General features: G+C 43.2%; 1 protein-coding gene across 1 annotated transcript in view; it reads right to left on the reverse strand.

Moving 5' to 3' along the window:
• LOC130118574 (dynein axonemal heavy chain 11) overlaps positions 1 to 19,794 on the reverse strand; it is an 87,945-nt gene extending 68,151 nt beyond the window's left edge. Inside the window, exons 1-28 of the mRNA XM_056287015.1 lie at positions 19,579 to 19,794; positions 19,073 to 19,216; positions 18,713 to 18,906; positions 18,423 to 18,612; positions 18,212 to 18,311; positions 17,256 to 17,467; positions 16,469 to 16,684; positions 16,220 to 16,387; positions 15,137 to 15,253; positions 14,768 to 14,905; positions 14,551 to 14,666; positions 13,631 to 13,826; positions 13,268 to 13,372; positions 12,743 to 13,138; positions 12,159 to 12,491; positions 10,512 to 10,766; positions 9,856 to 10,025; positions 9,404 to 9,626; positions 8,424 to 8,540; positions 8,187 to 8,273; positions 7,927 to 8,085; positions 7,610 to 7,693; positions 7,317 to 7,475; positions 6,848 to 6,970; positions 6,128 to 6,244; positions 4,466 to 4,690; positions 1,678 to 1,769; positions 1,450 to 1,576 (exon numbers count right to left, since the gene is read on the reverse strand). Of these exons, the coding sequence (XP_056142990.1) occupies positions 1,450 to 1,576; positions 1,678 to 1,769; positions 4,466 to 4,690; positions 6,128 to 6,244; positions 6,848 to 6,970; positions 7,317 to 7,475; positions 7,610 to 7,693; positions 7,927 to 8,085; positions 8,187 to 8,273; positions 8,424 to 8,540; positions 9,404 to 9,626; positions 9,856 to 10,025; positions 10,512 to 10,766; positions 12,159 to 12,491; positions 12,743 to 13,138; positions 13,268 to 13,372; positions 13,631 to 13,826; positions 14,551 to 14,666; positions 14,768 to 14,905; positions 15,137 to 15,253; positions 16,220 to 16,387; positions 16,469 to 16,684; positions 17,256 to 17,467; positions 18,212 to 18,311; positions 18,423 to 18,612; positions 18,713 to 18,906; positions 19,073 to 19,216; positions 19,579 to 19,794 (4,779 nt within the window). The remainder of the gene's footprint in view (positions 1 to 1,449; positions 1,577 to 1,677; positions 1,770 to 4,465; positions 4,691 to 6,127; positions 6,245 to 6,847; positions 6,971 to 7,316; positions 7,476 to 7,609; positions 7,694 to 7,926; positions 8,086 to 8,186; positions 8,274 to 8,423; positions 8,541 to 9,403; positions 9,627 to 9,855; positions 10,026 to 10,511; positions 10,767 to 12,158; positions 12,492 to 12,742; positions 13,139 to 13,267; positions 13,373 to 13,630; positions 13,827 to 14,550; positions 14,667 to 14,767; positions 14,906 to 15,136; positions 15,254 to 16,219; positions 16,388 to 16,468; positions 16,685 to 17,255; positions 17,468 to 18,211; positions 18,312 to 18,422; positions 18,613 to 18,712; positions 18,907 to 19,072; positions 19,217 to 19,578) is intronic.
• Positions 19,795 to 21,891: the final 2,097 nt, after the last annotated feature.

Raw genomic sequence — 21,891 nt, forward strand, 5'->3', positions numbered from 1 at the left:
AAATGACATTCATTAGTTCAGTCATTCATTCCCTTAAACTACAGGTAGTCCCCGGGTTACGAACGAGTTCCGTTTTTGAGTCTGTTCTTAAGTCGAATTTGTATGTAAGTCAGAAAGGTACAGTTCACATCTAGCGTCAATTAGTCAAACGTTTGTCTTAGTATATAGCATATATTTTAATTAAAACGTCATAAATATAATAATGCCGTAATAACAATAAATCTAACTACAGTACAATATGTATAATTGAGAGAATGCGTGTATACAGCTACTCCGGCCTGGCGGCCTGTCCAGGGTGTCTCCCCGCCTGCCACCCAATGACTGCTGGGATAGTCTCCAGCACCCCCGCGGCCTTGAGAGCAGGATAATCGGTTAGCATAATGGATGAAATGTGTGTATAGGTTTGTTTTTTGTTTTTTTAAAAAACTGAATTCCCCACCTGCCACTGTCCCAGCAGCGGTTAGCGACCGGCCGTTCGACCCCAGAAACGAGAGCCCGCTCGGGGATCGCCTCCCCGCCTCACCGGGTACGTGAAAGAACGGTAAGAGCGTTTCACCTCTCTGGACGCTTTATTCTTTCCACTTTCGTTTTTCAATCGTGATCGTTTTCCTTTTCTTCGGCGCACCACCGCCACTTGGATCAGATTGACGCTTTGAAGCCACGACTACGAGGGTAAACGCATGAATAAATCAAAATAACGCACACAACAACGCTTACGCAATCCGACTTAAAATGGCGGCGCGGCGGGGCGTTGCGCTCCCTCGGGGCCGACGAACCGCCTGAAACACGAGTGTTCTGAGCATCGCGCAAAGTGGTCCGCCCGTTCGTCGGTACGAACCGCTGTGTGTAACTCGATTTTTTTTTAAACGACAAGCTTTACGGAGGTCGGTTCATAAGTACGGACGTTCGTAAATCGGGCGTTCATAACCCGGAACTACCTACCTGTAGTATATTCCGGGTCAGGGTTGAGGGGCTGGAGTCTATCCCAGCAGGCGTTGGGTCGCAGGCCCTGACACACCATCACTCACACGTTCATTCCCATGAGCAATTTACGGTTTTAATGCTTTCAATAAAGACAGCAGCGTTCCAAAAATATACTAATAAGGGATTAAGATGTGATGTAGATTAACAAAGTTTCAACCATTCGATTTAAGGCATTTCAGAGAGGCTTTTACCAGAGCACCATAACACAAGTGGTTTATATCGATACAAAAAAACATCCCTAGGTTTGTATGGGAGGTGTGTACTTAAAATTAACTATAATGTCTGGTTCAACCAATTAGATTACACCTTTTGACTGTGTCAAAGGACATCCTGACAAAACCCTGACAGACATGCAAACCCCACATGGATGGACCATCTTGCTTTGAGGCGGCGCTGCTCGTCACAATCCTACCATGATGCCCCAGTCAGAATGACAAGACTCTAAAATCCATTTTTCAGACATACTTCTTTGGGACGACTGCCCTTGGAGAGGATATCCAGTAAGTCTGCAGAGGAAATGAAGTAGAAGCGTGGAAAGGCGAGTCTCTTTGTCTCCAGGTATTCAGCCAGAGCTTTTTCACATAAAGCCAACCTGTGAAAAGGAGAGTTAGGGTGAACTGAGCGTTTAACTGCCAAGTATAGAACTAAATGCCAAAAGACAAAATTGAATGCCTGAATGAAACAAAAATGAACCTTTTTTGTAGATCCTCTAGTTTCTCATATAGATGTGGTTTGTTGGTGGCCTCGATGACATTTTTAGTCTCAGCGCTGTCTAGCATTAACTCCTGTTAAAGAAATAATGGAAATCAAATAACAGATGTCAAGCACTGTTTCTATTGAGCCTTAATAAGCAGGTAAGGTAACGGGTATATTAGAGGTACAGCTCAGATTGGACGGTTTGGAGACAAAGCAAGAGAGGCAAGACTGAGAGGGTTTGTACATATGTGGAGGAGAAATGCTGGGTATATTGGGAGAAGGATGCTGAATATGGAGCTGCCACGGAACAGGAAAAGAAGAAGGCCAAAGAGGAGGTTTATGGATGTGGTGAGGGAGGACATGCAGGGGGCTGGTGTGACAGAGGAAGATGCAGAGGACAGGAAGAAATGGAAACGGATGATCCGCTGTGGCAACCCCTAACGGGAGCAGCCGAAAGTAGTAGTAGTAGTAGTAGTAGTAGTAGTAATAGTAGTAGTAGTTAATAAGCAGGTAAGGACTAGGTGGACTTTCTTTTGGTAGATTTGGGCAGTGTGTCCACCGGAGACCTGTTAAAAAGATGTTTGTATTGTATTGAGTGCTCGGGACCTGACCCCTTTTAGACCCTAGCATCATGTGCATGCCACAAGTGATGCAACGCCACCTCTTTCTGTGAACCAGGAGCAATTTCAACTTTAGCTGAAACACACATCTCATCAGTATTCCTTTTAGTTTCACCAACCAATAAGAATGAAGGAGAGGCAGGACCAGCTAGATCTACTCTGTCAAAGCAGAGGACAAACAATATCAAACAAGGATCAATAAACAGAGCTCATAATAAAAACCCTGTTTGGCATTTATATGAATATTCCATCCATTATCCAAGCTGCTTATCCCAATTCGGGTCGCGGGATGCTGGAGCCTATCTCAGCAGTCATTGGGCGGCCGGTGGTGAGACACCTTGGACTCCTTGGCCGCCAGGCCATCACAGGGCCGACACATTCACACCTAGGGACAATTTAGTATGGCCGATTCACCTAACCTACATGTCTTTGGACTGTGGGAGGAAACCGGAGCACCTGGAGGAAACCCATACAGACATAGGGAGAACATGCAAACTTCACACAAGAGGATGACCCTCAAGGTTGGACAACCCCGGGGTTTGAACCTAGGACCTTCCTGCTGTGAGGTGACTGCACTAACTACTGCACCACCATGCTGCTCCTTTATTAATCCCCTTGGGGAAATTCAGTTACTGCAAATTAACCCATTTTAGCTGTGATCTGTGTAGCTAGGAGCAGTGGGCTGCCGCCTTCATGCTGCACCCAGGGACCAATTCCAGTTCCCTTCCCACCGCCTTGGTCAGTTTGTTGGTGTTTGGTCATGTCTTGTATTATTTTGCTAACTCCATGTTGTTGTTCATGTGTTTCCATCTTTTTTTTTTATATGAAAAAAGTATATGAATATTGTCACATCAATATAAAGAATAAAAAGAAAGCAGTAGGAATTTTTCCTTCTCTCATTGCAAAGCAACTACCAGACATCTCCTCCCAGCTCTCAGCAGCTGCTCTTCAGACAGCGCTACCACTTGCATCCACAGCTAGCAAGCAAGGTGTCTATGAAGAGATCTCTGGTGGACACAGCCTTATTTAGGCTGTCTGCAGGTGTCCTGACCTCAAATATGATATGTTTTTAAGACCTTTTTCATGCAGTTTCAAATGGAATTTAATGCCAAATTTGCAGGAGAGATATAAATGCCCTTTGAAAATTCTCAAATCGAAGTTAACAAGGAAAATTACACTTTTTATTGTTTATTCAACTACAGAGGGAACATAACACTGTTGTGTTATTAGTGAAAATACCATTGTCTCTTCTATTACTACAGTGAGTCAAATTTTTTTATGACTTTTACCTATTTTGTGATATTTTTGCGATGTCTGTATGATAGGTCTTTGTGTTGTTGTGATATCAGTTGTATTTTAGCTTTGAATGCTGAATCTGTTGTCTGCCATTCAAATTTCACCCTTGGGTGCAAATAAAGAAACCCGGGCTTTTAATTCAGTCACTTCCAAATTCGAATCAAGCATTTTTACATTATATCATGTGGCTCTAATATATAAGACCTTATAAAATCAGATCTAAGACATTTCAGTACTTATTAAGGTATTTTCTTTGTAGAATTGAATGTCAGAAAAATTAAAATTTTTAAAGGACCTGAGGACACCTTGCTTATTCTGTTTGTGTTCAGTACATATGAGGGTTATCAGGGGATATTTCTGTGACTTCCGCGTAGCTAATAACTGAGAAAAAAATTAATGATGCATCTGAGGGGGACTCGCAGTGGGCTGAACACTGAGTTTTTGTATTTGATATTATTACAATTTGTAACTAACAAAATGGCGGCCTGTCTGGGGTGTCTCCCCACCTGCCGCCCAATGACTGCCGGGATAGGCTCCAGCATCCCCGTGACCCTGAGTAGGATAAGCGGTTTGGATAATGGATGGATGGGTGGATGTAATTTCTTCATTTTCATTTTCAAGCCTTGCTAAACACATGTTAACGTTACAGCCCTGCCATCAATTTTTGTGTGCTTTCCGCTGCCCCCAGAGGAGGGTAGACGTATGTGAAAGAGCATGTGAATGAGTTCTTTACAAGCCCATGAGCTGTTTGTATTTAAAAGAACAAACAGCCCAACAAATACAACAAATATGAAACAGCGAATCCTGGAACCAACATATCCATAGAACACTAAATGACATTAAATATGCTATAAAAATGAGAAGGGCACCTGAAAGTCAGAGTTTATGGCGTGAAATTTGTGCGTTTCTGCAGGCAGCTGATGGCAGATGTCATCACAGCCGATGAAGATGTTTTCCAGGTAGGCCCAAGTCCGCTGGACATCCATCCAGGCCATGAGCACAGAGTCCGCTACCGTCAGCCGTTTCTGCAACGCCGACACCTGGCACAGGAAGTGATGCACGTGCTTGCTTTGACAGACGCCCTGCAGCTGAACCTGGAGGGTCAGGACATAGAGGTATAAAGCACTTTAGTTTAGACAGTTGCTCGGAGGCCTAAACCTTAACTGAACAACAAGGACAATCTGTGTGCCACTGAATATTTTCTTGCACAGAAATGTCCTTTTTTCTAGGAGCAAGTGTCTGACACTATTATGTGGGGATTTTTACCAAATCACACAAGATTTACAGAAATATTTTCCCAGTGACTCCATTTTAAGAAAGTGTCAGTACTTTGTCACAAGTAGGTGTTTTTATCACAGGGGGTATAATTCCAAACACACCAAACTGTCAAAACTAACCAGATTGGTAACAACTTAGTCTGCAATTGAATAATTAATCTGCAATTAATAGCTATTAATTGCATGACAAACATGGAATAATAATTCAGCAGCATCAATCTCAGGGTAGATTTCTGCATCTGATCTTTCTTTAATCGCCAGAGTTTTGCCATCACATGCTCTATTTGAAAGTTTTTGTTGGGTCTGGCTGCAGAAGGCCAACTCATAGAATGGAAAATACATGTTGGACTGTATCATGTCCATTTTAATCTATTTTTACATGTTGAGCACTTTAAAGTACTTGTCGAGTGTTGGATTTTAATTGCCATTATTCATTTATGTAAATCTTTTTTTTTGGACAAATTCATTTGTGTGTTGAATATTGCATGGTATGATTTCATATCAGCTAATTTATATATCATTTTTACATACTGTTACAATAAAAGAATATACTGTATAATGTTTGTTGACTCAGCGATCAGACCAGACAAAGCAATTGAACTGATATCTCCAATTCTGCCTTGTTTAATTTCTTTGAGCACTCGGTGAGTAAGCGGCACCAAGACTAGTCCTCTGCATATCAAGTTTTTCTACAGTAGTGGATATCAATCTGAATTTATGCTTTTTCATCCCATGTCTCCATCACAGAGACCATAGCAAAGTGTGAGGAGGGAGCTGTTCAGTTTGCACAAAGACATGGTCGATAAAGAGACTTTTAATTGCTGGCTGTAACCCCCCGCCCTTCCAACCCCCCACCACCACCGTCACCACCTCCCCCACCATCACATGTGGTGTGTAAATACAAAGACCATCGCAGAGCAACAATGTCCCCTGTCTCAGCACGGCCATAAATCAGAGCTCCCGATGGGGACCTCTCCGCTTTCAGTCGTGCTGTTTGGCATTGAGAGGATGCCTCTCCCTGTGCTCTCATGTCTGCTCAACACTTTGTCAGCAGCGCCGACACTAAATAAATACACCCCAACCACAGCCCCGTCCTCGCAGAGAGCAGATCTGGAGTAGCACTTCAGCAGAGTTACAGGCACGTTTTTTTCCTTTTTTTTAAAAAAGATATTGGACAAGCTGTAGAGTGCTGTATTATGGTGCAACAGCGAGATTCAGTGGAATATCAACTCTAGTGTAAATCTGAAAATTTACCTGATGGTCCTCAAGAGTCTCAATGAGACGCTCATCACATTTCAGCAGGGGGACAGAGGCTCTGTAGTCAAGGGAAAACTCCATTGACGCCCATATTTGACTTATCTCTGTTATGATCTGAAATGAAAATAGTGGACAGTGTGATGCTGACTTTTGTATGATCTATATATATATATATTCCATTATCTATATTATATGTGGTAATGAAATAAAATAAAATATACTAATGGACCATGGTCATGTTGCTGGCATGTTCCTGGTCTAGCTTGTCGTATCTTTCCAGTGGTTGAGTGTTCATTAGCTGGTTCTCAACGTTTCACGATAAATTTGGCCACAAATTCTTGAGTCAATGACTCATTTAGAGTTCACTGTGAGAATGTGCAGCAATGTGTTAAACCATTTACAGGAGTAGCCAAATGCAACCAAGTTCATTTATCTATTCCTGCACATGTCTAAAGAAAGTTTTTCGATGATGACCTCTTAGTACAGCTTTCTCAAATGATACACTAACATGAGGGTTTACCAGGTAGACATAAGAATGAAATCAGTTTAATTGCAAATGCTCCCTTTTATGAAAAAATAAATATTTGATATAGAAAAAAAAAACAGACATGACTTAAACAACTGCATTATGTGTGCGGGGTGGAGGAACTAGTTCCAAGACATCATTAATTTGGACGCCATGCTTTGTGACCATGGTCCAGTGATGAGGAATATAACCTTCTCTATGGCCATCTCTTTGACGGCCTTATCCACTATGGTGTGAACTTCCTCTTCATACAAATAGAGCTGCAGAGCCAGAAGGTCCTCCATCGTAGTATCATCAGTCATTGTGAATTCCATCTATGCACAATGAAATACTCTTTTATATATATATATATATATATATATACACACACACACATACATATACATACATATACATACATACATACATACACAAATTTTAACAAAAGCCCCTTTTGTTAGAACAGAACAGTTTTGTTTTGTTTTTTGTTTCGATATATGTAAATGGATTGCATTTGAATTGCATTTGCATAGTGCTTTTCTAGCTGTAGCAACAACTCGAAGCGCTTTACAATCAATGACTGCCTCACATTCACCCATGCACACACACACTCATACACTGATGGCAGTGTCAGCCATGCAAGGCACCAACTGGTAGTCAGGGGTTAGGTGTCTTGCTCACCTTAGTGGTTCTGATCAGCTGAGCCCAGTGACGGTCCCGTATGGCCGGGTTCTGAAGCTCGCTGACAACCCGCAGTGACGTCAACAGGTTTTTCACATAGAGGTCCAACCCACAATACACGTCCCACACACGGGCCTCCTTGTCAAGTTTCCGCATGTCCTACATGAACAGAAGGCAGGTAAACACAATTAGTTATTGGGGGGGGGGGGCATCTGTTCCCAGTGGCAGCAGTGCATGAGAGTGAGGCAGCAGGAGAGACGTGGTGGTGTGATGAGGACCATTTGTGACCTCACCTTAGCGAAGCCCCTCAATACCGCATCCATCTGGTCCACGTTTATCTGCCTCCATTTGGTCTTCGTCCAGTCCTCCATGCTGCTCTGCACAGATAAAGACAAGCGGCAAAGGCGAATGGGCTGACGGTGGTTGTTGAGGATATTTAGAGGCTGTGGATTAACGTTTACATTTAAGGAATCTATAAAAGCCTCCGATTGGATAGGCAAGTAAGTGTGGAGAAGGTGATCATCATTATTTGAACATTTCCTTGAGAAAAGCAAAATTATTGATGCAGTGATAAAAGTGGTTTTAAGTATGTAGATGATAAGCTGCTTACTTGGACAAATACGACAATGTCCCAGAGTTCTTTGAGGATGACAATCTCTCGTCGGCAGAGTTTGATCTCTCGGTAATCAGGGATAGAAACCTCAAACAGATTTGTGGACTCCTGTAGTTCAAGTATCTCTTCCTCTAGTTTTCTGATCTCTTTTTCAAACTGGCAAACAGGACACAAAAATGGTTTTATGCACAGTGTGTCATCCAGTGTTAAGACCTTAAACCTATAATCAATGAAAATGTGGCAGATTCAAGCCCTACTTTCTCCAGACTGATGTAGGGGTGCACAGCGTTGTGACTGAAGGGCGCCTCCGATCTGAACCTCCCCCTGAATTTGCTTTGTTTCACCTATGGGAATACAGACAGAACATTTCCTAGAGAGATGAACTGGTGAATAACTTTGTAATTGGGTAACTTTATGAGCGTATGCAAATGTTAAATCTGCAGAATGTTTTTTTTTTGTGTGGAGGGGATGAAGAAGCAGAGGTGACTAGTTACCTCAAATGCCATACATTGTCGACGTAACACCATGACTTCTGCATTTTGCATGGGCGCCACCTCGTGCCTGATCAGCAAGACCAGCTTCTGCGTACAACTCCATTTTTCCGGCAGTTCCTTAAGAAAGAGTTTGTCTTTCACTTTAAAGGCACAACAACCACATCACAAAGAAAAGCAATTGTTTGTGGGGACATTTTAAATCTAATGGAAAAAAAAGAATAGCAGGTTTAGTCAGGAAACTGATGACAGCTGACCTGGCTCTGCTTCTGTGGATGCTATCTGTTTAGATCTGGATCAGGTTTAGATCTGGTGTTGTATATGGTGCACTCTAGTTACTGTCAGTACATGCAACCAGATTCATTCAATGCATAGCTAAAAATTCATCTTGCAATTCTAATTCAATAAAATGTAATTTTTTCCCCAAAATATGAGTTCTCCTGACTTAACAAAATCTGGATCTGTTAGTATTAGCATTTTTTTTTCGCTTTTTTCTCCCCAATTGTATCAGGCCAATTACCCCACTCTTCCCAGCCGTCCTAGTCGCTGCTCCACCCCCTCTGCCGATCCGGGGAGGGCTGCAGACTGCCACATGCCTCCTCCGACACATGTGGAGTCACCAGCCGCTTCTTTTCACCTGGCAGTGAGGTGTTTCACCAGGGGGACGTAGCGCGTTGGAGGATCACGCTAATCCCCCCAGTTCCCTCTCCCTGAACAGGCGCCCTGACCGACCAGAGAGGCGCTAGTGCAGTGACCAGGACACATACCCACATCTGGCTTCCCACCCGCAGACACAGCCCCTTGTGTCTGTAGGGATGCCCGACCAAGCCGGAGGCAACATGGGGATTAGAACCAGTGATCCCCGTGTTGGTAGGCAACGGAATAGACCGCTACGCTACCCGGACGTCCAGCATTATCATTATTATTATGAAACTGCCTTATGGGAAAAATAACAGTATTAACCTGCTCCCATCTACACTTACCTCCAGCTGAGAGTAGACCTGATCTGGTATGGTCTCTCCATATCTCTCCAGCAGGGCGATGGTGTCCTTCAGAGGTTCAAACATGTTGTCTATGGCTGTCTGTCTGTCCCTGACTGCCAGCAGGTGACTCATAACCTTCACCAAGCCACGGTGGTCTCCCTCTGACACGGGCTGGCCAAGCCCCTCAGCTGTGACTTGTAAAAACTCCTTCAGGTCATCGAGACTTTAATATGAGATGAGATGAGATGAGATGAGATGAGATGAGATGAGATGAGATGAGATGAGATGAGAAACAACACATGACAACACAGGACAAGCTCGATTCATCATTGTGGGAAAATTTAAATGTGTAGCAAAAAGTACTCTGGACAGAGCACGTACATGACCCTGAAAGGGGTACATGTCATGTACATACTGTAAATGAAGAAACGCAACAGAGAAAGGAGTTGAACCTGTCTGTGACATGTGCCATGAGATGCTCCTTGAACAGCCAACTCCACTTCTTAATGATGTTGAGAAGACTCATTTTGAAGGACTTGATGTCCAGTCTGAACCATCCATCAAAAACTCGGAAGTCTTCTAGCTTGGTTATTTTAGCATACAGGTCCTCACAGTTATCCAACTGTAAAATTAGAACACAGACAATGCTGGAAGGGATAAGATGTGACTCCTGACTTAGAAATTCCACACTTGCACTACTTCTAAAAAGTGGACTAAACTGATGAATGAAATGGATAATCATGAAAGGGTCGCTCTGAGAATGGAGACAGGATTTACTTGTATGGGGTTAATTTCTTGCTTAAATTGAACTTTCATTCCAGATGGTTGTCACTGACATATTTATTTAAGCACCTATGTAAATGCACATTGTATTCATTAAAGGCCTTTTTGTTTGTGTATTTGTGATTATAGAGATTGCCATGTTATTTATGTCCGACTGTGAAACTTCCCACAGCCTGACAAGCTATGTAGTTTTTGCCAAACGGTGTTTTCACTGTTAAACTGCACATCATTGGATAGGATGTGCTCTGGCACAATAATGTTCATGTAACTGCAGTTCTTTGATCAAATATATAAATTAAATAAAAGAGAGAATCTTTTTTTTTACCTGTTCTTTGAACTGACTGATTGTGGGTGGGTTCTTGGGGAATGTGCTCTCTCCGTCGGTCTCTCTGTCCTCTTCAGGTAGCATGTGTCCATACAGAAGGAAGTATCTGAGAAACTCAGTCCTGTCATCTAGCCACAGGTGGCTGTAGCAGTCAAATGTTCTCTGGTAATCTAGAACTTTCTTCAGGACATTCTCCACTCGTGCCATAATCTCCTGCCGCAGGTCCATCAGGTCCAGCATGTCATCCATCACATCCTGTAACAATTATATCATAACACATATTACATCACAACTACGGAAAACAGATGCGGGTCAAATGATATTTGCATTTTAACCATAAAATTCTTGCCCCTGCTGAGAATATTAGATTTGGGAAGTTGGCTACTCAGGGCAATATGATGAATTTAAGAAAGTTATGAAGAACGGTTAGTTCAGTTAGGACAGGCACAACTTAACATGCAATAATTCAAAAACCAAAATTGTGGATAGCCAAGATTTGATGTTAACACAATCCCAAAATGTATTTTCATGACAATATTGTGGTAGAATGCAGTGGGATGAAGTCACATAACACGTCAGTGAGAGAAATGAAAATACATTTTCTTTAAGTTTTTTTTTTTTTGGTGTAATTTTCCCCCTTTTTCTCCCCAATTGTACTTTGCCAATTACCCTATTTTTCCGAGCCGTCCTGGTTGCCCCCGGCTGCAGACTACCACATGCCTCCTCCGATACATGTGGAGTCACCTGACAGTGAGGAGTTTCGCCAGGGGGACGTAGCGCGTGGGAGGACTACGCTATTCCCCCAAGTTCCTCCTCCCCCCTGGACAGGCGCCCCAACCAACCAGAGGAGGGGCTAGTGCAGCAACCAGGACACATACCCACATCCGGCCTCCCACCCACAGACACGGCCAACTGTGTCTGTAGGGACGCCTGACCAAACCGAAAGCAACACGGGGATTCGAACCGGCGATCCCCATGTTGGTAGGCAACGGAATAGACCGCTATGCTACCCAGATGGCGCAACTTTTGATTTAAATAGAGTAAAGTCATTGAAAGAAGGGTACCAGGGTACTAGAAGGGTACCAGCAAGAGTTAAAGGGAAGGTTTACAAGATGGTTATGAGACCAACTATGTTGTATAGTTTGGAGACAGTGGCACTGATGAAAAGACAGGAGGCGGAGCTGGAGGTGGCAGAGTTGAAGATGCTAAGATTTTCATTGGGAGTGACGAAGAAGGACAGGATTAGGAACGAGTATATCCGAGGGACAGCTCAAGTTGGACAGGTTGGAGACAAAACAAGAGAGGTGAGATTGAGGTGGTTTGGACATGTGTGGAGGAGAGATGCTGGGTATATTGGGAAAAGGATGCTGAATATGGAGCTGCCAGGGAAGAGGAAAAGAGGAAGGCCAAAGAGGAGGTTTATGGATATGGTGAGGGAGGACATGCAGGTGGCTGGTGTGACAGAGGAAGATGCAGAGGACAGGAAGAGATGGAAACAGATGATCCGCTGTGGCGACCCCTAATGGGAGCAGCCGAAAGTAGTAGTAGTAGTCGTAGAGAGTAAAGTCATTGAAATAGCTCTTCAAAATACGAACACCATGCAGGTTAATCTGTTGTAATATCTAAATCAATGCAACAGTGAAATACCTGATAGCTCTCCATGTTCAGGTGAGCAGCCAGCCTATTCACGTTGGTTGATATTTTGAACATGTCTGCCACCAGGCCCTCAACCAGCTCATAAAACCCGTCTGCTGCATCTCGATCCATAGAGGGTTCAAACATCATCGCCGAGTCGCTCAGAAGTAACTGAGCCTCAAACAGGGGAGCCTGGCCTGGCCATGGTTCCATGTTCTCCACAAAAAACGCCAGTGAGCTGCTGACTGAGCTGAAGAGTCCCTCCACCACCATGTCATCCATATACTCCTGATAAGACCGCCATGCCTCTGAAGCAGAGTCGGCGTGGAAAAGGGCCATGTTCTCCTGGTGGGAGCAGCAAGCACGAGATTAAATATGACAAAATACTCACAAAAATACTTCTGAAATCATCACATTTTGTATGTCCTTCTTGATAACAGTGTTATAATAATATATCAAGTGGGTGTTTTTTTTTATAATATCAGAGAAAACTTTTTGGCAAAATTACTCATAGATACCTAAAAAATGTATGTATTGAAATTCTCTCAGTTAAAAGAGTGACATTGTTGTATACACATTAAATAATATCCATACACCTGCACCAGCTTGTGAATACAATCCCCATCTCTCTTCATGGAGCTATTCTTCTTGTTGACACGGTCACCCCTGTCTTCCAGAAGTAGGAGTGCACCTCTCTTGTTGTCCTTCCTGCAAAACATGGCCTGTTTGCCCCATCCTTTTATCAGCAACTGAACAGCTTCACAGTTGTCCTTGGTCCTCTGGACCCGGCACCCCAGGTTGTGGATGAGGTCTTTGGTGGTTCTGATGAAATCCCAGCAGTCCTGGTCCTGCCACGTCAGGTTCATTTCTGCCCTCTTCAGCTGCAGATCTATGGCTGCTAGCTCGGCTCTGATGAGAGGAATTTCCACCTCTATCACCGTCTGCTTCACCTTGTTGTAGCATTGCACCAGAACCTGCAGAGTGCTCACATACTAGAAAATACAAGAGCAGAGATCTGGGTATGAAAACGATACCCGAGAGCTATTGCTTATTGTTTGACAAAGTGATGGGTTGAAACAAAGTAAGTTTGGTGAATTTCACGAGTCATGTCAGTTTTCAACCTTTAAGAACATGTCTTTCCTTTGAATCACAGTGGTGGCAGCTGGGGGGATGCTGATGTGACTCAGGGTCTGAATGTACTTGACATCTCTTAAGACTTCGATCAGCTGTGGAGAAAAGAGAAACCAGTGATGTAATCGGAATCAGAATAAGAATCTGTTCATTTATCCATAAGAGGTATCTGACTCTGTAGTCTGATGACATGAAACACAAGCGACATTACACAACCTTGTGTTATGTCATGGATTATATATATGTTTTGCTCATACTCAACATAAGAACCAGTGATGCTCTCAATAAGTGTCAAGGTGCAGTGGTATTGAAATGCTCTACGCCAGATAGTTCACAGTTGATACGCCAATCACCTTTGCACTGAAGTTGACAGAGATCAGACCAGAGGAAGTGTCTCTTGAGATTACAGGCTGGTTCAGGTTTAGTTGGCAGACGTGGTCCAGCCCATTACACCAGTCAGAATAAACGCTGCCCTCGTACTGGTCCAACAGAGTCAACATCTCCACATACACCGGGTACTCCTGCACCATCTCTGCACCTTCCATGTACCTGCAAAGTGGAACAGTAACAGAAAAGTTCATATTCTTGAGCACGTCAACCACTGATTGCTCAATTTATCTATTTACCTAGAAAAGTTAAGTTATAATTTAAGGCCCTTTTTTTGTTTCAATGGAAACGTATCAATTTTGCTGCAGAACAGTGCAGCCTGGTTGAAGTGCCTTAAGTCCCTTGCCCAAAAGCAAAACACCAGCATATTGGATCCTCCACTTGCCTGCCCAGGCCAGACTGGCATGACCCGGCCAGTCCTAGGATTCAAACCTACAACCCTCCAGTTACTGGATGGCTTTTCTTACTGCTTGGTTGTGGCCTTTATGTATGTATGTATGTATGTATGTATGTATGTATGTATGTATGTATGTATGTATGTATCTATCTATCTATCTATCTATCTATCTATCTATCTATCTATCTATCTATCTATCTATCTATCTATCTATCTATCTATCTATCGATGTTTTTGATCTGTTGCTAATATTGTAATGTACCTAATCATTCACTGGATACTCAGTCCTCTCTATTTTCTCTTTACTTAGACAAGAGTACAGACCACCTCTGTTCACACTTGGCCTAAAGACGGTATGCTTGGCTAACATACTGGACTTTATCAATACAGTCAAAATGAGTGAATATACAGTATAAATGATTATATAGGCAATGAGTGCAAATAAGGTGATATCAATACGGATTAGATGAGTCATGCATTGGTACTGACGTGTCAAACAGAATTCTCAAATGTTCCCACTGCGTCTGAATTCGTTCCCGAAGCATTTTTGTCCACTTCAATGCTCCAGATGTGTGAGGCATGTTCTTAACCAGGCCGGTCTCTATCTATGAAAAAGCGTTGATTGAAAGTAATGACAATGTATTTTTTCTTTAAAAAACTGATAGTCGATATTCGTAGTGTATGAATGTAATTTTTCACATAGTACCTGACTGAGATGCAATTTATACAGGTGATTGCATCTCTCCAGTTCTTCTCTGAAACGGTGCTGAAGGACCAGAAGGTTAGGACTGAAAATCTGCCTGATTTGTCTCCTCTCCAGGAAGGGTCCAAACATAACCAACAGCTTAAGGATCCAAAAAACAACTGTCAGTTAAGATGACGAGGGTCTCTTAGTAAGCATCTCGGTCACTGTTTTCTGAGATCCTCTGTTATCTGCCATTTTCTGTGTCCACATAATTGTATTGCCCTTTTAACTGTGCGCTACTTGTACTAATGTGCAAGACATAAAGTCAAATTCCCTGCATGTGAAAAAGTGTTTGGCAAATATAACAATAATTCTACTTCTGATTCTTACTTTAAATGCTGATTCCAGCCCCGAACAATCCTTAAAGGCCAAGCAGAGGATCGTGGCCAGATGGCATTCAAAGTCAAAAATCTTCATTTTGAAATCCTTGTAGTCTTTTTCAAAATCCTGAACACAGAGACAGCAATTTGCCATTATTTAATGATGGAGGTTGCAGTGTAAAATACAGAATGTGAATGTAATTTCGGATTCATCCTTAAAAATCCTTGACAATCTTTCCCGAGCAACCATCACTTTAAGAACTTTATGTCTGATGTGAAACCTATTGGATGTAGGCAACATATAATGGACATCCATCCATCCATTATCCGAACCGCCTATCCTGCTCTCAGGGTCACGGGGATGCTGGAGCCTATCCTAGCAGTCATTGGGTGGCAGGCTGGGAGACACCCTCGACAGGCCACCAGGCCATCACACAGCCCCCCCCCCCCAACACACACACACACACACACACACACACACACACCTAGGGACAATTTAGTATGGCCGATTCACCTGACCTACATGTCTTTGGACTGTGGGAGGAAACCAGAGCACCCGGAGGAAACCCACACAGTCACAGGGAGAACATGCAAACTCCACACAGAGGACGACCCAGGACGACCCCCAAGGTTGGACTACCCTGGGGCTCGAACCCAGGACCTTCTTACTTTGAGGTGACCGCGCTAACCATTTCACCACCGTGCCGCCATAATGGACACGTCATCCATAAATACCTGCTATATATTTGCCGGTGACCATTGCTGCTAGACTTTAACTAGTATAGCAAAGTTGATGAGTCTTTAATACTAAGAATACTAATGAGACTAATAATCCTCATTTCAGCAGTTATCAAGCTTGATATATGGCTGCACTCTATGTTGCTGCAGAAGCATGGCCAACAGAATTTCTGCAGCAACAAACCAAACCAACAACCACCATCTTGCTTTGTCCTTCCTAATCATAGTTAAAAGAAGGTTGTCTTTTACTATAAAAGTATATTTGAAATATCAAACTAGAGTCAATACTGGCAGATATGACCGAACATATGGCACAGTAGAGTCAACAACAAAGAGATTTTTAGACAACTATCACCTGAGAATTGTCGTCAAGCGGGTTGTATTGGCTGTGCTTTATGACCCGACAGAGGTCATGGAACTCTCTACACATCTGAGCGGCCTGCTCGCTGTAGATTTTTCCTCTGAATCCCCCAAACTCCAGTTTTTGCAGCCTTTGAAAGTCCAGCATGATTTGAAACAAGTCCTAAAAGAAGACAACATGCTTCAATAAAAACACAACCCAGTAAAACTTGTAGTTTATCATCTAGACAATGTCAGGCCTCACCTCAATCTGCACGACACGATTCAGGAACTGGTCGAAACGTGTGAACACCAAGGCAGAAGGAAAATCCCATGATGCATCTGTGCTGGACAACTTCTGCCTCTGGCTCTGGTAACCCTCCCTGAAAGACTCCAAGACTCGAACCACCTTCTTTATTCTCTGTAGACCTTCTTCTGTGTCTTCCCCGAGCAGCTGAGCTGCAGAGAGGTAATCTGTGGCCTAAAGGCACATAAAATGTTTAGTATGGTAAACTCTTTTGTTTCCCCAAAAGACAGAAAAGCATCCAGGTTTTTATTTTCCTGTTTCATATGGGGGTCAGCAAGGCTGCAGCTAAGACAGGGTCTCACTGGCAGTCGTCCCACAATCAGTTAATCTGTAAAATTTTCCACATCCTTTTACAAAAGATATTGAGGAACTGACAGTGTTTTGCGAACCGTGTTTAGATTACAGCATATAGTAAGTGAAAAACTTTCCAGGTCACGGTTTATAAAAAAGGGCCATTGTTCCATTTTTTTCAGCTGAATAAATCTTGTTTTGACACAGCCTTCTCAAATCTGTGCAATGATAGGTAAACAGAAAATGGATGAATTAGTGAAATTGGCTCAACAACTAGAATTCCAGTGACGTGTGGGTCATTTGTTTGAAATCTAGCTGAAGTAAAGAATAATTGTGCCCTTTTTGCTGTTCTGTTTTTCACGCTACATGCCTTCCAACAAAGGTTCACGCTCCTAGAGAATTCACAGTCTCTTGACTCAGTCCACCACCTACTTCGCTATTCGATAAGGCTGACCTGTTGAATAAGCAGATTGCAAAGTTCTTGTAGCAACACCACAATGCGAGGTGGTCTTCTGTAGGACAGGCAGTGGGTCCAGAGGAGGTAGAGCAGGTGGAAGAGGGTGGGGAAGAGCAGCTCAGCCTGTGGAAATTCTTCCTTTTCCAGTCGAGACAGGTGTGTTTGCAGCGGACAAAGGTAGAGCTCAATATCCCGGGCCTCTTGAAGGGCTTGTGGTAAAAACAGTAAAAGTTACATCTTTACATTGACCTTTATATAGCTGAAATTTACAACTTTGCTCCATTAATAAATCATTATCTTATCTATCTGGACCATGGAGGCAGGTTACATAATACTACCAGTCATCTTTACCATGGTTGAAGACGCTCTCCAGTCTCTGTGTACCGCAGTTTAACTTTTTGGGTCTTAACAGCAAACGCGTACATGTTGGAATCAACTCCAACAGGAAAAAGATTGACAATTGATACAGTGTTTGATGAGGTTTGACTTACATTAGATTGACTGTGTTAGCTTTGGTGTGAGGGTGCCATTTTTTTCTAGGGTACAGACTATTAACTGGTGAGCTGATGGCACCCAAGCATCATGGGCTGCTACACCTTGTTTTTAGTGCCAGAAAAATAGTTGCATTAAGTCAATTACTTGCTGCCTCCTACATCCAACTACATCAGCACACTGTTGTACTGTACATTAAAATTATTATGAAATTATATATGTATTATAAAACCACTGTATATTGACTGTCTGCTCAACAGAATCGCTACATCATCATCACATTTCAAACAGATAAAATAAAAGGAAAGTGACAGATTGCAGCTTTGAATTCTGCAAAACTTTCCACTGCAAAGATAAACAACCTGCTACTGAATGACAAGTGTTGTTGATGACGTCATACTGTACTCCATACATTTCTAACATGCTAATTATCTTTGTAACAGACACCAAATGCATCTTACCATCAAATACATTCCCAATCAAAGCTTTGATTGTGGGGTAATAGCTGCTTTCCACCATCTCTAAAATCCTCATCATCTTCTTCACAGCGGGACTCTCAAGCTGTGGATGAGTGTAACAAAAACTTATAGGCACTGAAAACAATATCGAGACACATTAAAAAAATGAAACCATATTGCACATTGTTGACAATCAAGAAGTGAACAGACGTGCCTGTTGATAGATGTTTTCTATGTTATTCCTCCTGGTGGCCCAAAAGTTCAGTTCTACAGCAGGCCCCGGGTTAAAGCCCTTCAGCAGAAGTTCTGCAGAGTCCTCCTTCAAAACCTTCTGAATGAGACTTGTCCAACTGATGACCAGCGACTCGATGGTGTGCACCACTGTCCTGTCATAGCTATCGTACCTGAAAAATGTAGGGGCCATTTATAAAGTACATGAACCAGACTTACATGTCTATCTGCAATGAAAAAAATACAACTTCCCCACATCCAGAATTCCCTTACAATTTGGTGACACTGTAAGACGTCTCCATTGGAACTGTTGCCGTTGGAAGAGGAAGGACAATTTTCCCAATAATCTGATCCTGAACAACAGACGCCTTAGTCCTCATGTTCTCAACATGTCGAATAATGTCCTCGGACATGATATTTGGCCACAGCTCGTGGTTTTTCTTGTTTGAAAGCAGTGGCACATACACCTTAAGAGCAGACACAGAACACATTTATTTTTTTCCATTTCAAGGCATTGCAAGCCAAAAATTACAGTAAGTCACCCAATTAAGAATGATTTAAACCACGTGTTTTATTTTCTTTTACAGAAAGTGTCATATTAATTGGGTGGCTGGACGGGGGTATGTAAATCACCTGTTCGAATGTGTTTGACAGCTGGGGCAGAGGTGACGGAGACATCAGGCCAAAAAGCAGGAGGCCGTGGCAGTTTTCAGAGCTGAGGGGAGCGGCTCTCTTCTTGAGGACATAGACTCCCTTGAAGTGGGCAGCAGGTGAGCCCTGCATAGGAAATACCAGTTATGACAGCACATATGGCAGGTTTAAACAATATCTATGTAAACTACTAATAAGACACGTTAGCCCCTAGCTAACGGGTCTGACCCTTTAGTCCCTAGCTAACGGGTCTGACCCTTTAGTCGAGGGGTCAGCGATGTCGCCTTGTGGTGCCGTACACCCGTATCGAATCCCGCACCGGGCAAGAAAATAACCGGTTACATCTACGAAAGTAAGATCAGGCTAAATCGACAGTTACTGTGATTTATCCTGCAACTGTCACACAAGCCACACAGAGAGGGTCACTAAAGTAAAAAACCGGGCTGCGAAACGATCCCCTGTGTTGGCAAGTTCAACGGCAGCCATACCTCTCTGGAAACAACGAGACCCCCGCTTGATGATGGCGTGAAGAACAAAATCCTCATCTTGAGGAAAAACTCCTTCAGAGCTGCCTGTACCTCCTCGCCCGCACAGCTCCTCTCCCATGTCTGGCGCTGCAGTCGCAGTGCCCGGCAGACTTTCTCCCCGATAAACTTCACCCTGCCGTCCTCCTGGAAAGACGGCTCGCTTTCGTTGTCGGACATTAATATTAATTTTCCCGCTCCGCGAAAAAAGGGTTCGACTTTGTTTTCCGCCTCTCGGACCGGACCGTGACGTGTAACTGTGAGAAACGGGACTTAACGTGACTTGATTGACGGCTGTTGTGGTCAGCGGGGTGGGGTGGGAAGGGGGGGCGTCTCGTTGCTTGGCAACGGTCGTACCAAACTCAGCCGCCGCTAGCTCAGGTAGGCGTGCGGTTAGCCGTTAGCTCGGCTTCGGCTCGGGTGAAGGCTGTTCCTCCCATCATAACAGCGAAGCTCGGAGAACATAAATGATCTAAATGTGAATTTAAACCCAGTTTTGGTAAACTAGCGGCCGACGTCGTTTCGTATTTCCCTTCACGTTTCGTTCAGGTTCGCTGTACCCTTTAAAATAGCTTTTAGTGTATAGCAAGCGTACTTTTATTTTCCTGTTGCCGCACTACGTGCAGAAGGTAAACTTGAGAATGAGTAGCCTTCATTTAGACTCGCCGAACGCTCTTTTGGGGACACTTTTGGTATATCTGCGAGTCAGATAAAAGTAGACATGGTGCCAACAGTAACCTATTTACTTAACTTTAAGTCAGTGTGTTTCTCAACCCAGTCCTCAAGGACCCCCTATCCTGCATATTTTCTTTGCAACCCTGAATAGGTACCTGTTTGTAGTTATTCAACCAATCAGCAATGAATTTTGTCCGACGTTGCACACCTTGCATAATTAAGTGCTGCGAGATGATTGGTCGAGTAAGTACAAGCAGGGCTACCTATGCAGGGTTACAATGACAATCTGCAGGATAGGGGGTTCCTTGAGGACTGGGTTGAGAAACAATGCTTTAAGTACTCTTACAGTCATACCTCCACAGGTTAAAAAGAGCACGAATTCAAGCGCTAGATCATAGTATACCTGTGACTTTATCTTTAATCTCCAAAGTTACTTTTTTATACATAAAGGCACTTTAACAAATATAAATATACCTTTTTTTGGTAAGGGTGTATTTATCATGTCCAATTTGAAAGGCTTTGGTCGATAGGCTAATTGGATACAGGTGGTAATAGGAAGACAAGAGGGAGCTTTAAGCAAGTTCAAACATGGTCATGTCCTGCCTCTTACAGCAGGACCACCACTTTAAAACTCAAACCCACATGGACTGTGGTTTGTGAAGTGGTAACCAGTACACAGGGGATGGGTGGGTGGGTGGTTGGGGGGGGGGTCTGCTTTTATATCAGGGCTTGTCTTCACCGAGGGTTCATGCTGTTTGCTTTGTTGTCCCAAGCAACGATTTTTACGAGGGCTGAGCTCTTCCCTCCTCTTGTGTTCATAGCCACACATTTAGAGAATAGAAAAAGGGACCCCGGGGTAGTTTTGGAGAGCCCACATAGTTAATCAAGCAGCGAAAATTCAGAGAGAGAGCTGAGCTGAAATGCTTCTCCGGAGAATGCGTGTTACGGCCTACTACACCGCAGTTAGTGGACATACATAGTTGGAATAGAAATGACACATCCTCATAAATAGTCATCCTGTGATTTGTCAAACAGTTTTGCATCATTCATTTTTACTGTTGCAGCTGACATGTCACAGGTCAGATTCTGCCTCTGTAATTGTCAGAATCGCAGACGAGTCTCTGACTCAGCAACACGAACCTGCTCAGTCACGTTAGACGTGCTTTATAACCCAACTCCCCTGGGGAATCTTCGTCTTTTATGCTGGGATTGAACCGTGTACACTTTATTTGGCTCAAGCAAATCAAGTCTCGGATTTATCCTTTTATAAAACCTCCCTCCTCTTTCCTCTCTCTCGCTCTCTCCTTCTGCTCTCTTTCTCTCGCTGATTTCCTTCTCCCTCCACTGTACTGCCTGCTGCTGCTGTGTGTTCAGCTGTAGTTTCTCTCCAAAACGCTTGATGACGAGCAGGTTTGGAGCCTTGCATGGCAGCCTCTGCTCTGTGAAGGTGGGACACTAACTGTAAATGGGCTTTGAATGCTCTATGGAGTGGAAAGGCCACTAATGCAGTCCATTTACCATATGTGAGTACATTATAATTGCAAAATAATAATAATAATGATAATAATGATGATGATTAAGACAGAATAAGTTTGGGTAAAA

The sequence above is a fragment of the Lampris incognitus genome, chromosome 9 (genome assembly GCF_029633865.1).
Source record: "Lampris incognitus isolate fLamInc1 chromosome 9, fLamInc1.hap2, whole genome shotgun sequence".
In the NCBI taxonomy this organism is placed as follows: Eukaryota; Metazoa; Chordata; class Actinopteri; order Lampriformes; family Lampridae; genus Lampris; species Lampris incognitus.